The sequence below is a fragment of the Vanessa atalanta genome, chromosome 11 (assembly GCF_905147765.1).
Source record: "Vanessa atalanta chromosome 11, ilVanAtal1.2, whole genome shotgun sequence".
Taxonomy (NCBI): Eukaryota; Metazoa; Arthropoda; class Insecta; order Lepidoptera; family Nymphalidae; genus Vanessa; species Vanessa atalanta.
In genome coordinates, this window is record NC_061881.1 from 11,814,998 (window position 1) to 11,831,102 (window position 16,105).

The window sequence follows — 16,105 nt, forward strand, 5'->3', positions numbered from 1 at the left end:
TAATCTTTTATTATTTTTGTAGAAAAGTTGTTTTTTTATTTACTAATTATCATGATTTATCATTAGAAACTCAAAGCCATCCGATTTATTATTACTGGAAACAAGCCTATTGTCAAAATCACAAACAGTACAATTGTCAAAAAATATATCAGGTATTGACATCGACAATTTGTCACTGTGTAGTCGTGTATTTTTTCACCTTTTAGTATTACTTTTAATTAATTCAAAATTAATGCTCGTTTTAGTGATTTATGATTAAAAATAAAAACTATCGTAATGAAGCAGTGAAGCTGCAGAAAGCATTATTGGTATCAACGAATTATTTGTAATTACTAGGTACACCTTAAACTTAAGCGAAGTATATTATAAAACTGTAGTAGTAGTTTAATTTGGGTTTTAACCAGTACATAGTTAACACGAAATAGAAGACTCCCTACAAAATTGAGGCTTATAAAATAGATATAATATATTGTATTTTATATAATAGCTCGCTGTGAGCACACACCGTCTTTATCGCGCCCAAATTTATATATTTCATTTTCACGCTCCGCAATGTCTGTCATCCGAGATGACAGAGGGATAAATACACAGATAATAGATATTCATATGAAATATTAATGTAATGCCTTTGATATAAAAAAAAATTCAAGTTACACATTCAGCGTCTCAAAATCGTCCGCATAAAATGAGCGCATAATTCAAATAGTCTCATGTCGTCCGCGTCACTGCACGCTTGTTAATAATGCGTTCACTTCTGTTGGGAGTCCTGCTTTTTGGTAATGCCTACTTTTTTAATGAAACAATTTTTTTTAGGATAATTTATTTTTAGATTTTTGTGGATAATTAAATAATCTCGTCAGCCAACAAAGGCGTTAAGATTTTTTAAGCCGAATAAATCAAGCTTCGTTTGTTCAGAGCATATTTTGAACAAAGATATGTAAGTCACTGCGAAAGGCATAAAATGTCTTCTTAAAACGGTCATTTCTAGTGTAGTAAGTAATCTTCGTTAGCCAGAAAAATGAATTTGTTGAAATAGTGTCGTACCTTCATTCAAATAATTGTTTTTTACAGGATGAGGTAATATGAGATACACCACATGACCTCAAGACGGTAAATTACTATGATGAAGATAGAGGAGCCTTAGTACCGTTGTATCATAAATTATTATTTGGTAGGCTGATAGATATTTATCATTTTGATGTTTCTTACAGATTAAAATTTACTATACATATGTCTTACCCGAAACATACGCTCAGATAATAGTATAAAATACACGTATTGAACACAATTTAACAAACTTTTAAAAACTAATTAAGCTAATAAAAAAAAACAAGTATACAAGTATGTGCACACATGTCGCAGGACGCCCGACAGAAGTGATAACTTAAATTGACCAAAATACGGTTAGCGTTGTGGGTTAGAGTGAGATAGGAGGTACCTGCCTACCAGAAGCCAGACAGACTGGCGCCGTAATGCGTTACATAACGTAGCGGTTTACCCTCTCATAAAAAGTTATCACTTCAAAAAGTATAATTAATATTTGTCTCCGCGCCTTGTCCTGCTGACTAACTTCGGTCGCCAATTTTATTGCTTTAAAAATCAACTTTCAACGATCCGGATAAGGTGCAAATGTGCAAAACATATATTTATAGCTTGACTTAAATTGACTGCAGAGTGTTTTGTTCGTTGTTTCGAGTGTTACTTTTGTTCGAGACTGTGCATCTTCTTTTCTTTATATATTTATTGTCTAGTACTAATTAATATATTATTATTGATCTGTACACGCTACAGATGGTATACATTTTTATTGGATGTACAAATAATCTTTTCGAATTTTTTAATATACAAATGAAAGTATTATATTCGGAGGGAGCCGCAAAATTAAGTGTGGTTGCTTTAGACGAAATAAACAACAATATAAGATAGAATTTCAGTTCGTTTATTGTGCCTTAATTTCTACAACTTATATTACAATCATAAGTCAAATAGCAAGCGGTGTTGTACTTAAAATTAGTGAATAGAAAACATCTGTTCGGTTTAGTTCACACGAATAGGAATTACTTCTTTAGGAGGCTGTTTACGAGAGCCTTGAACGCGTCCAGACCCTTCTCATTGGCTTCTTGGTATCCAGGTGCTGTGGACTTCACGGTTTCGTACCACCTTGAAAAAGATGATTTATTGTTGTTTATAAAATTATTTTCTATTAACTTAACCTGTTGGATAATTGTGATGGAGAGTAAATGTTGAATTTGAGATACAGGTTACCGGTAGATAATGTTAAACATTGTCTATGACAAAGTTTTTTTTTAAGATTCCTTTAATAACCTTGATTGATGTAACTATTATTTTTATTCCGATAAAAAGTAGTAGTGAATTTACGGTTTTAAATTACATAATAATAATATAAGCGCATACTTTGATATTCATAAGTAAATATTCTATATATTATTTATAGATGTCCCACGTGACTCCTTTCGTTTAATAACATTTTTATCATGTCTTGCGTTTAATAAAGGGATTATCTTACCTCTTAACGTTCGCATATTTCTTAAAGTCAATGTCGGACGCTTCGAAGCTGGAGACGCCAGCGACGATGCTGAGATCTGCTACGGTAAGGTTGGCGCCAGCGACATATTTTTGTCCCTCAAGGAAAGTGTCCAACAATTTGAGGGCATCCTCTACTTTAGCTAGCTTATCCTTATCAGCGGGCGCACCTCCGAAGATTTGTGGATACTGTAAATTCATCGAAATGTTTTAAATTAAAAAGTATGTAATTGTCTATGGATGTTGAGTGTCTGTATGCAGCCTAAGATAAAACACTTTTTTAAGAATAGCTTTTTTCTGAAGATTATTTGAAAGATTTTAATTACAAACAATCTTATACTTACGAAGTAGTCACCGAATCTCTGATACAAAGTTCCAATGTCGAAGTACAAGCGTTGATCGACGAGTGCCCTCGCTTTTGGGTCTTCGGGGTAGAGCGCACTTCCCTTTCCGTACTTGTTCACGAGGTAGGTTATGATAGCACGTGACTCGTAGATCGGGTAGCCATCGTCTACTAGAGTCGGGACTGTGTGTTGAGGATTTATCTGTGGATAAAATAATACATAAATTAATTATAGCCGAGATGGCCCAGTGGCTAGAACGCGTGCATCTTAACCGATGATTTTGGATTCAAACCCAGGCAGGCACCACTGAAATTTTTGAGGAAACCTGCATGTGTCTAATTTCAACGAAATTCTGCCACATGTGTATTCCGCCAACCTGCATTGGAGCAGCGTGGTGGAATATGCTCCAAACCTTCTCCTCAAAGGGAGAGGAGGCCTTTATCCCAGCAGTGGGACATTTACGGGCTGTTAATGCTAATTATAGCCATATAGATTATAAAGACAACAATGGATTAAATGTTAGGTAATCGAATTAATTATTATGTATGTATTTAAGAATTGGTCCATATTTTAATTTTACCTTTACATATATCGAATTAAGAACTTTATAATAGAAACCCTCGTAATTGTAAATTTTAGACAAATGTAGGGTACATCTTACATAATTGTGTCAAAAGTGTTGTTTATTTAACCAAATTGAATTTTAGAAAATTAATTCAATAAAAAAACATAACTAATATATCTATTTGGTCCAAGACTTTTAAGACAATGTGATGTTAGTTGTGTATGTAGTTATATTGGTGGTTTGTCACAAATAATCAACATTTTTTTTTGTCTTTGGACCCGAAATTTTAACAACTCATTGGAACCGCGATTTGAATCAAGAACCTCAATTTTTCGAACTCATAGGGCACTAAATCAACGAGACAGTTAAAAGAATATTTTCAATAACGACACAACAAAAGTCGCGTGTTAGTAAGTTGATTAATTTTTCAAGTCAAACGGTTCGTAATCGATTGGAATGTAACGGAATGAGACCGGTTCCTGTTGGCGTGTCGTGTAAGTTGTCATTTATAAACTAGAGGAATAACCACAGTACAAAATATTTTATGTGTTTGGAATAAAATATTTAACTGTTTAAATATAGGCTTTTCAGCCTGGGCATATAACAATATTGGCCTCCCATTCAGAATTTAAAGATAATGGTTGAAAAAAGTTACACACAAACAACGGATCGGGTATTTCTTAATTATATTAATATACCTATTAGCCTTACATAAATAGTACAAGTTACACCAACATATTTTTTTTCAAATACATTGCTAGATACTATTTTTAACTGCGGTTTGCCCTTTTAGATCCTAAGCATTAAATTATTAATATTTACTGAGTATCTTAATGTACATTTAAAAACAAATTCAATAGAAAAACTATTATTTGCAATATTTTATCTAAAACATAAATATTTATTATCTTGCAAATACTAGTTAACATAAGATTAATCGTTACAATTCAAGTTGTTTACGTAATACAAATAAACCTAGTAAATACACAGTTCTAAAGATATATTCGTTTTACAATGGAAACACGCGATGGTCTCCTTTGAGTTCAACGCCACCTCTAAATTACATCACTCGTGCAACTTCTGACCTTCAATGGTGTACCAGGACAATTTAGCCATTATTACACAAGTAATAGGGTTAAAATTCCAGTGAACTTTATAAAGGCTTTATTCGGCGGCCAGACCTGGCTGATTGCCATGGGTATAAAATTGTGTATCATTTTAAATGTAATAACTCTAAGTTGTTTTTTATACAGAAAGTCATTTTTTTTAATTTAATTGCTTTAATGAAAAGTATGTAGATAAATCAATAATATTTTGTCTAAGAACCTTAAAGTATGTATTTGTTTTATAATCTGTGATAATATGTAGATTGTCAGGGCCTAACATGTGTCCAAAATACAATTTGAGGGGAATTAGTCACACACTATATCAGATGAAGATAAATGAGCTAAAAATAAAAAATATAAATAATTATTTTGCTCTATAATGTATAGAACATTGGTAGTTTCGATAGCCTCGTCTAGCGGTTACCCTATAAAGCCCAAGACCCCGAACGATTCAAATCCCGGTTCGGGCTTATAATAAGGTTTTGGAAATGCTTATAGTCCCGTGCTACGGAAAGTATTGTTAAGTATGTTACAAATACATGATACAGTTTCTACCAAAAGGTCCAAATTAAAAACAGTTTTTTTTTTTATTATTCCGTCTGTATATGAAAAATAAAATTAAAAATATATCTCTTTATGCATGCAATGCATCGATACATTCGTGTAATTATTTGTTTTATAACATATGTTATAAAACAAATATTATTACCAGTATGAATACAATAACATTTATTATAGATGCATTTGGATGTACATAATCGTGTTCGCGGCAAAGGATGTACCAACACATAATTATACATAAACATTAATGCATTCGTTTTTATAACAAAATACGATCATATTTTTGTACAATGTATCGACTACCCCTCATTCGTATTAAATTTCTAATGACGTCATAGTATAATCACTCAAGTTTTTTTACGAATCTAACAATTATGTTGCTGGTCGATATAGTGGTTGATAAAATAATAGATCCACCCCGACTTTGTAAGGGCAAAATTCATGAAATGTTGACACTGTGAAAATAAAAATGACCAAAAATGTTTTCTCACAAAACAAACATAACTGCTCCAAATTTATTTTTTCTAGATTCAGTAGAATTGTCTGTGAGTTGCCAGTCAGAACAAACGATTTCATTCGTATAGACTGTTGCATATCATTAAAGCACTTCTCGAGTCTTATTGAGGACCCAAAAATATTTATTGAGTACCCTATTGCGGTTCTCAGTCACGGACCTGAATTAGAAGTTGTTTAGGCCGGTGTCTCGGAAGCACATAAAGCGGTTGGCGCTGCGCCTGAATCCACTTGTCTTGTCCGAAATTGGACATTATCATAATTAGACGTAGTTATGCGAAGCGGCACTATAATTTCGTTTTGATAATATTAAAGGTTTAGACGGATTTTTTGTGAAAAAAAGTTATTTGTAGACCTTAAAGTTGATGTGTAGTCACCATTTATGACAATAACTCAAAAATTGATGTTTGAGTACTGGTACCATTTTGCATAACTGCGTTATCCTTACCTTAAGGTATTCAGGTTTAAGGTGTTCTCCGTGATGCAGATCCACTAGTTTCAAATTGAGGTTTAAGTTGAGAGCACGCGCAGTGAGCAGCACCGCTCGGCAGGGCGCGGAGCCAGGCACGTAGTACAAATCAACAGGCATTTTGCTATAAAAATACGAGAATGCATAAAATTAATTACAAAACAAAACATTACAGTAATAATGGACAAAACTTCCAGGAAACCTTTTCATATTTTATACCAGCCAATTACCGGTATGCGGTGCAAAGTCTCTTTAATTTTTGATAATGATCAGAACCACCTATTGTTCGTTGATTTCGAGTACTATTGTGTAAGCTACACGCAACTAACAAAAAGTATTGTAGTAACCAAAGCCAATAATACGATCTGAATAAAACAAACTTTAAATAAGATTATTCCTCAAAACAATAAATGTCTATCAAAGTCGGATTTACCTTCGGAATTCTATGATTTAAGATCTAGTTGTATTTAGAGGTGTCGGCACAATGAGTGTGTTACATTAAATTTAAAAATTTTAACTTTCAGACTTTTTTACTTTGCCGTTTCATAGATTCAAATCATTTGTAAAAAATACATTGGTAATGAAGGCATATTATTCGATACAAGATTATATAGATGATAAAAAGGCGTGGAGTTAATGCTTGTTGACTTCCAGGCAGGATATATAACATACATATATAATTGTATTTAACTAACATGACTTTATTTTTAGATGATGAAAAAGAGTAACTACTGAGTTTCTTGCCGGTTCTTCTCGGTAGAAACTACATTCCGAACCAGTGGTAGCTTTACTTTATAGTTTGTAAAATGACGATTCAAAAGTGCTTGTAAAAGCCTACTTGAATAAAGTATATCTTGATTTGGATAAAAAAATCAAGAATCCACTAACATATTGATGATTTTGATAAACAAAAGTACTTGCATTAAATGTAGAGAAATAACGAAAGAAGCTTTTTCAAATTAGCTATGCTCTTTTATTTGTACTTTTTGTTAAAATACATAAAAGTAATATAACGATTATAGATTTTTATTTAAAATTACTTTTCTTCATTAAATTGGGTGAGTTGGTACTTGTACATACTTTTATTGGTAAAACCATCAGTATATTGTTAATTTACAATCCTATTGTTTCATACGTGAGAAAATATTTGTGTGGTATATGTGCAACATCAGTAGGTAATAATAAAGGCATGTGAGCTTATGAATTATTGTCGTGGTTATTAACTGCGCAAACAAACTAATCATGAAATCGTGACAAGTTGATTGGATGAGACGTCACTTTTTTTTAATTTTGTTAAAAGCTGATGTTCTCTAACCATGTGCCTTACTTTTTTTTAAATTTTACTCATAATTATTTAAATTGGTGTGTTCATGATGATTCGTTTTTTATTTTATATCATACCCGTTTGAAAATTATTCTAATTGAAGTCATCCATTTTTGATTTATTTGGGTAAAATTTTGTTAGTTTGATTCATGAGTCATGGCTCTAGGATTTATAGAGAAACGTAATTGTGTCACGTTTGTATTTCCTTGTGAACGCGGAACGTAATCAACTGTGGTTCGATTCAATGTTACTAGGTAACTGGCGAGGCCGTAACATTCCTTTTTGTGGGTCGATAATGAAAAAACACATAATCAATGATACGACGTAAAGAAAAAAACCGGATATTTTTTTCTGCAATGACTAGACAGTTTTTTGACAAGTCTACGTTTATTTTTTCGCTACTAAAAAAATTTTGCAGTTAATATTACAAAACGACAGACTTGCTAGAGACAATGGGAGCGAAGTTCGCAATCATTCGTATATATAAGTACGCATTATTCGTATGTATAATCAACTTTCAATATTTATTTATTTTTATGTACCTACTTACTCTTTATGTTTAAAGTTATGCTAATTTGTTTTTCAATTAAAAGATCACTAAATGACATGTACAAGTAGGTACAAAATCGTCATCATCACATCGCTTTCTTCAGATAGACAGGTAGATTAGGTATACAAAATGCCTTTGTTATGTCTATGTTTTCAAAAGAGTTTACCTTATTGCCGAATGCGTTAATTGTTACGCTTTTAGATCGATTTTTACGCACGACTTTCAATTGATTAAATACTTACTTTCTGTGTTTAATCAATTGAAAATGAATGTTTATATTCTAGTTACTTTTTGAAAATTACAATATGTTATTAATTTTAAAAGTATTTTTAATTGTCTATGGCAATAATCTATTTTCATATATTGTGTAGACAGCACCAACGCCCCGATGTTGACGTGGAATTTGTCTATCAAAGAGAGTGACTTTGATAGACAAATTCAACTCCCTCACAAGTCAGAACACTGTATAATCATGTATTAGTTATGGTTGTTGTTGTTCATTGTATTAGTATCGACCTGCACGATTTTAATGACCTTAATCTAGACTAATATTATAAATGCGAAAGTAACTGTCTGTCTGTTGCTCTTTCACGCCAAACCACTGAACCAAATTTGGTATGGAGCAAGTTTGAACACCAAGGAAAGACACACCTAACACCTGATGATGACAACTAAAACGAGAGCGATGCCGCAGGCGAAAGCTAGTATGTAATAACTAAAATTTCCTTTGACATAAAATAATACCTAAATGAAATACAAATTAAAGTATCTTTCGAAAAAAAAGCATTGATAACCTTACGCCTTGATAAATTTACGTCAAACAATTTTATTTTCCACTCGCTTCAAGAATAATACAAGTATAGAATTATCACTAATAAAATTAATCAATCTTATTATAATGATTGTTATTTTCGTTTTATATCCTTTTGAACTTGGAACCGCTTGCTTTAATGATATTCATCTACACTTAAAACTTCAATTTTTATGTCATTTTTTTTCATTACACAAACGGCAAATTATATTAGCGGTAATGATGTCACAATGTAAACGCGCACCACTACGAGGTCGAAATAAATTGCCGGCCGGCGTCTAGAAGTATCTATTTTTGATTGATCTATGTTTTTGTATAGGTACGCTTTCTGTTGTTTAATTACAGTACAACCAAATAATTTATATAATAATACATCATCAATAGCCCGATGGTATGCAAAAGTCTCAGGATTGATCTTGACCTCTTGGGCTATTACTGTGCTCACTTTACGCTTTAGTGGAGAGGAAAATGATATCGCTAAAACTCTGTTAAATAATGTCGTAGGAACAGGTTTATTAATCATAAAAAGTTTTTTTTTTGTTTTTACTTATAATAATTGTACATTGAATGGCAACGACGACGAATTCCGAATTTCTTCTTTAATTTATGTTATCACATAAGTGACTGTATGTGTTTGTTGATAGTAAAGTTCTTTAAACGTTTTTTTTTACGTTTAAATTCCAATAAGGGAACTTGGTGTCATTTGAATAATATTTTGTTATATTCCTATCATATTTAATGTGAATAATATACGTTACTGACTAGCTGAACCTGCGGCTTTACCCGCGCTTTATAAAACACAAACTTCCAACTCCCGTTTTACCCCCTTAGCGTACCTACCTGCCAAATTTCAAGTTTGTAGGTATTATAGTTTCTGAGATTTCCTGATTAATCAGTGAGAGGTATTTCGCTTTTATATATATACATAGATGTAAGATATAAGCGCATACGATTTAATTGCATCACACATATTAATGTTGCATTGAGGTACGGACGTAGAATAACAATAAAATCGTTGTATCAATTATCCGACTATTCCTAACGTATTATAGTTGTTAGTTTGTACAAATTTCTTCTGAATAAAACATGAATTTATATTAAATGTCTCATATAAATTGTACCTATCAATAAATAATATAAATACTAATAGAACAAACACAGCTTTCTACTGAACCGAATTTAGCCCCAAGGAAGGACAATTTTTTTTAATGCCGTTTTAATAGTTATTTCAATTTATGTAGCTTTCGATGTATGAACGTCACATAGCTAAATTTAAAAACTTTTAAATTATTGAAGTTATCACAAAACTGTTTTTACAGTACGTGCGTATAGAAATAATGATAAAAATGGCATAACAATCTAAAAATAAGAAAAAAACACATAGCGACTTTTGGACTCGCAACGACGATAGGCTACTTTTTTATGGCTAAAACCTAAGATGTAACACGCGCGCAAAGCTGCGGGCAAAAACTAGTTTTACCAATAAATTTATCAGGTTATAAAGTGTTGTTACTTTAGAATTTAAACTATTGTAATTTTGACACTAATTAAAGCGTGGGAAACATGAAGGTCGGTGGAATGATAAGTAATTATAACAAAGCTCCTTTCACTTTGCCTTACTTCCGTTAGGTTTTAAGTGGTAACTTAATTTTATACTAAAAAATATTGAATCCATTTAAATTAACTACACGGAAACTAAAATATACAATGTCTAAATTAAAATATAAGTATAATATTTTTTTAATGAAACTAGGTACCTACCTATTTTATTTAAAGTTTCGTATAAAATTAGAAATTTCAGTTGAATATTAATAGCGAATAAACTATACTAAATATAAATAAGTAGATTAAAAAGTTACGTTGGAAATTATTTTGCAATATCATTATGAAAACGCAGTTTGTTATAGATAAGATAAATTATAGGTAATTGTTTGTGAAATTCGAGTTCAAACCAATGTAATTATTATTACTTAATATTTATATAGAACCACTTTCTTCAACTGGTTGTTTTAGAGGTCAATGTACTAAAATTACTTATATATTTTAATTGGGGTGAACGACCAAAGTCAAAGTTACTCAATACTTCGTGGTAAATATTTATATAATTAAGTTTTATAAATTAATATAGTATCAGATTTGACCTCAATATGTATAAGGATATATTTATAGTGATGTTTCATTCGATACAAACAAACATCAACATCCTTTTCGTGTGATGGAAAATTAAAATAACTTATTTTAATATGAAAATTCAATAAGCAGTTACTTTTTTTTTATTACTACATTCATTGAAAAAAAAATATATGTATATACTTACCGGTAAAAAGATCGTAAAAATCACAACACTACAATTCGAAACTTACTTTGTTTTAATGAGACGTCAGCACGAGATGCAGATCGGCCGAGAGTAAACGTCGGCGGTGGGAGGTATCGGGCTTTATACGAGCGTACACGTACTACGATTAGACCCGTTTTTCCTGTAACACGGCTTGTGCGTTCCGTAGCTCTGTTTTATTATGATAAAAACATTAAATAACCATTAGGTGACTTCACTGATTTCCCCACGATATTCTATTTTCATTTCATTTAATTGATTACTTCTATTTATCTGTATATTATATAAATGTTTTATTATTTATATATTTCATAACCAGCAGTACCCTCCCTCTTCAGTGGTGTCTGACGGCTGAATTTCTAGGTTTCATTGGGATCCTGTCATCTAAAGATCCAATTTGATATGTTTGCAATGAAAACTATTTAAGTTCATGTTCTATTAAGGTGTTAATATTATTTTAATAGCATTAAACATAGATGCTACCACAATAGGACGCCCCTCTGTACTTTTGGATATTTTAAATTACGCAACGGATTTTAATACAGTTTTTATCAATAAATAGAGTGAGTCAAGATCAAGGTTTATATGTACTACATGCCTATTATGGAAAAGAGTTTTTTTTTACTTATAATTTGTATATAGACCCTAATTGTAGCAATGTGAAGTCGGGAATAGACAGTAGATAATAAAAAAGGTTGAAATAATTATTTGTTTTCATACAGGATATATAATTGTATATGATTAATACACGAAGGTGATTGATGTAAAAGGGTAACTATAATAATTTTACGTCTAGAAAACGCATCAGAAACAAAACTGTATTAAATAACGAAAAACTATAATTAATAATTGCCAGTAATTGTTAATATGATTATAAAATATGTATTTTTAAGCATAATATTTATTAGTGTTAGTTATTTCTTCAGGTATTTATACGTTTATATTCTTTATATTTTTGGAAACATTATTGAATATAAAATTAACATGGTTCATTTTATTACTACAAATATTTTAAATACAAAATATATAATATACTACAAGTATATTATATATAAACGGGATATTTCCCATGTTTTTTATTTTTATTTGGTGGAGCTCGATATTTCGACATTATCTACGAATGTCTTGTTCACGACACTGTCTAGTGTCTAGTGTCTAGCTCGATATTTCGACATTACATCTCGTGAACTCTTGTTCACGAGATGTAATGTCGAAATATCGAGCTCCACCAAATAAAATAAAAAACATGGTAAATATCCCGTTTTAAATACTTGTAACATTGACTAGTTTAGCCTTAAAGAAATCGGTATGTGTTTTTAGCGACCAATATTAGGATTTGTGTATAACTAATACTAGAATTAAATATATTATTATATATATTAAATATATTATTATATCAAGAAGAAACTAAGTAGCAATCTTCAATAGTTTCCAAAATAACTGTCTGAAACATTAACCAAAGAGTTATCTCCATCTCTGTCGCTCTTTTTAGTTGTCACAATAATATATGGTGAAGATCCCATCACCTATATGATACAGCATGTTTTCCTTTTCTATAGAAATCGCTGAAATTATTTTCGATTTTTACAAGCGTTGGTTTCAGTTAATAAAATATATAAAAAAATTAAATATAAGTATTAACTTCTAAAACTAAATTATTCGCCTTTTTTATATCAGTTAAAGTCAAAAATTTATTAAACAACAAATAATGATGAATATTTACCATTCGTGTAACGGTTAAAATGAAAAATAAAAATGATATTTTTACTAATATATAAATCAAAACAAGAATACTGCTCCCTGAATATCAATTAACGAACTCCATTTAAATTAGTATTAAGAATAGTTTTTTTTTATAGCTTATGAAAATCTATAAATGTCTAAACTTTATTCTTCGCTTCTTCAACTTAATTTATTTAAAAAAATATAATTACATATACTAGCATCCTGATTCAAACATTCTAACGTACATAGACTTCCGATACGTTCTCGATAGTATTCCAATCAAACTTCGACCGATCCGCAACGCATTTTAGAATAGCTGTACGACAACTATTATGTTTCGAGATTGCAATCAATTGAGAATTTATCAGTAGAATTTAGTATGGTTAATAAGCCGTTTTAAATTTTATTCTATTACGTTGCTCGTCACATACATGTGGTAGAATTCCAACACAAGCATGCAGATGTCTTTATGATGTTTCACGCCACTCCACCGTCGAGCGCGATATGAATTACAAAGGAAAATTAGCACGTAACTTAAAAAAAAAAATACACGCGTTATTATAGGGTTTATCCGCTTGAATATAATGTGTATTTTTTTAAATTTAATATACAGAAATTATACAGTATATGTTAACGATATCAATATTCGGCAGGTACCAAACTGTGGTAAAAATGGTATTACTGTAAATAGTCACATATAAATTACCTAATTAGTTAGGCTAGTAAAATAGGGAAAACCCTGCGTAAAGTTACAATGGTACGTCATCATGTTACAGTCATTTTTTATTCAAGATACGCATGAATCATATTGGCTTTTAAGTTTTCGATATTTGTCCGTCACAAATGGACCACGCAACAAAATCAAATAGCGCTGGAATCAGAACTCTTCGGAACGTTACTTTAAAACTTATTAGATATAACTGAACATAGAACACAAAATATTTCAAATCTTGCAACTGAAGCTACAAAGAAGAAGTACACGGCGATGCAACGTCAGGCATATGTAAGTACCTACATAGGCAAACATACAGAAATGACGAAAGTTTTAATTTTAGCATTATTCCATAACATACTAAAAATGATATATTTTAAATACATAATTATAAAAAATGTAATTTATAGATATTAACTATTACATAAATAAAGTTAAAATTAAGTAAATACAATATATGCATATAAGGGAGGACATTAAAAATAATTCGTAGTCTATATATAACGAAACTAAAAGAAAATGTAACACAAAGTACAAGTCCACCGCAAGACGTACTTGGACGTGCACTTTTGTCTCGTATTTTATTGTTTTGACAGATGTCTTGGTGATTTCTTTGATTCTATTTTTTTACTTGGTTCTTTTTTCGTGTAATTTAATGAGCCATGGCATGCAGACATCGGAAATAGAGTTTATTCCAATCTTTAGAGACAGAATGTAACGTACAAATTGACTGCATCTTACCTGACCACAAATGAATTATTTGTATGTAAAATAAAGTAAGACGCTGTACGAGATCGGGATTTGCAACCTCGAAGTAAACCTTTTTTTTCGTTACTTGGGGTAAATCTTTAAAACGTACTGATATAGAGATAAGCTAAATATTGTCATAATTAAGCCTTGCTTTTTACTGTAACGAGTTCGGTAACTTTTTCGCTTTCCGATTAGGTTCTCATTAATTGCTAAAGTGTATCTGTCTATCCTTTAGGCTTCCACGGTCTCAGGGATAAACCACCGAGTCAAATTAGTTAAAATTTATTATAATATTCACGCAATCTATACATTCTGTAACCTAAAAACAAAAGATATGAGGACGAGATAATTATGTTTATGTACGTAATTTTATATTTGTTTTATTATAATACTGCCATCTTGAATTTCTGATTTACATATAGATAGACTGGCAAATACATTCTTCTGCCATAGACTACGCATCTTGTTCCTTTATAGAAATATATTTGGTAATTAGGGATAATGTATCATTTCAGTGTTCGCAAAATAGCCACACAAACATCGGTCTATTAATAATTTATGTGCTTTAAGTCAATTGCTGCAAATAGGCCAGCGAGAGGTCAACGCCTGTCCGATCTCAAGTGTGACAGGAACTCAGGCGCACAGGCAGGTTTTAGATGCTCTGGATCGTCAACCGTAACTTGTTAGAACAATAGCTATCACTTACATAGCTCTTATGACTTAAAGATAAGGTTCATATTTATTAGATTTCGTTGTACATTATAAAAAACCTCTTTGTATAGTGTTAAACTGACACGTTTAGAGTTGGCTCAGGATATCGTGTAAGCGATATGTATACATAGGTTAGAAATATAAGGAACCGATTTTGATACTGTATGAAAAAATAATATTCAAAGTGGTTATTAGAATAGAAAACTACAGAAGAATTACTAGAAGGTTACTTTAGAAAAGCTGCAGTTACCTCGGATGCCAATGCGTGATTATTCTCATAATTGATAATATTTTGATGTACCTTAGAAAGTAATATGACAATTTAAATATTAATAAAGATGAAAAGCTACAGGCCTTTAAACAGGTAACCTTCGAACAAACGGCATTGGAGTAATGTGGTGGAATGAGTTCCAAGCCTTTCCTCCTTTATGAATTGGAAAAGTTAAAAATAACTGCGGAATTTTATTACTTTACCATATCGTATATATCATTAGTCGTTCTGAATAATCTTGATATTTATTACGGATTAATTTCGGTTAAGATTTTGTCAAAACTTTGGCAGTAAAATTAAAGTAGCTGTAAGTATTATTAAGATAATTGTTGTATTATATCGACAAATATATTAACCAAGAACTGTTTGTAGTGTATGATAAAGCAGAGCTAAAAGCATATCGCATGAAATATGTAAATCTGAGGTTTGTTATTCTTTATTCCTTCTTCAATTGCAAAAAGTTTTATTATATTTAAGAAAATTTGATTTAATACCGAGATCTGCAGACTTAGCTTTAGGATTTCTTAAATTTATTTATTGCATCTTTAATATTTAAAAAGGGGTGTTATTACAAAGTTTGTGCTTAGATGCTAATCATGAATATATGTTTACTATTATTTTCTCTGAATTCCGGGTATTAATCTTGATGATGTGTTGACACACCGGCCTCGTCTCATATCAGAGAACGCCAATAAAATAAAAAATAATATGTTAAAAGCCAGAGCCGCTGTTGAGAAACAGGGTAATGATGCTAGCATTTGTCACCATTCCAAGCGGTTATAATTTATACACTAACTATTTATAATTCATATTA

At 31.0% G+C, this 16,105-nt stretch overlaps 1 protein-coding gene across 2 annotated transcripts; it reads right to left on the reverse strand.

Moving 5' to 3' along the window:
* Positions 1-1,918: 1,918 nt before the first annotated feature.
* On the reverse strand, positions 1,919-11,287 carry LOC125067149 (glutathione S-transferase 1-1-like). Of its 2 annotated transcripts, none has more exons than XM_047675530.1 (5): positions 11,151-11,287; positions 6,082-6,226; positions 2,889-3,089; positions 2,528-2,733; positions 1,919-2,160 (listed from the first exon to the last, which is right to left on the reverse strand). In XM_047675530.1, the coding sequence occupies exons 2-5, from the start codon at positions 6,220-6,222 to the stop codon at positions 2,058-2,060; spliced, it is 651 nt and encodes a 216-aa protein (XP_047531486.1). In that variant the 5' UTR covers positions 6,223-6,226; positions 11,151-11,287; the 3' UTR covers positions 1,919-2,057. The 2 variants fall into 2 exon arrangements, with proteins under 2 accessions (XP_047531486.1, XP_047531485.1); XM_047675529.1 differs by having other exon boundaries at positions 11,105-11,195.
* Between the last annotated feature and the right edge of the window lie 4,818 nt (positions 11,288-16,105).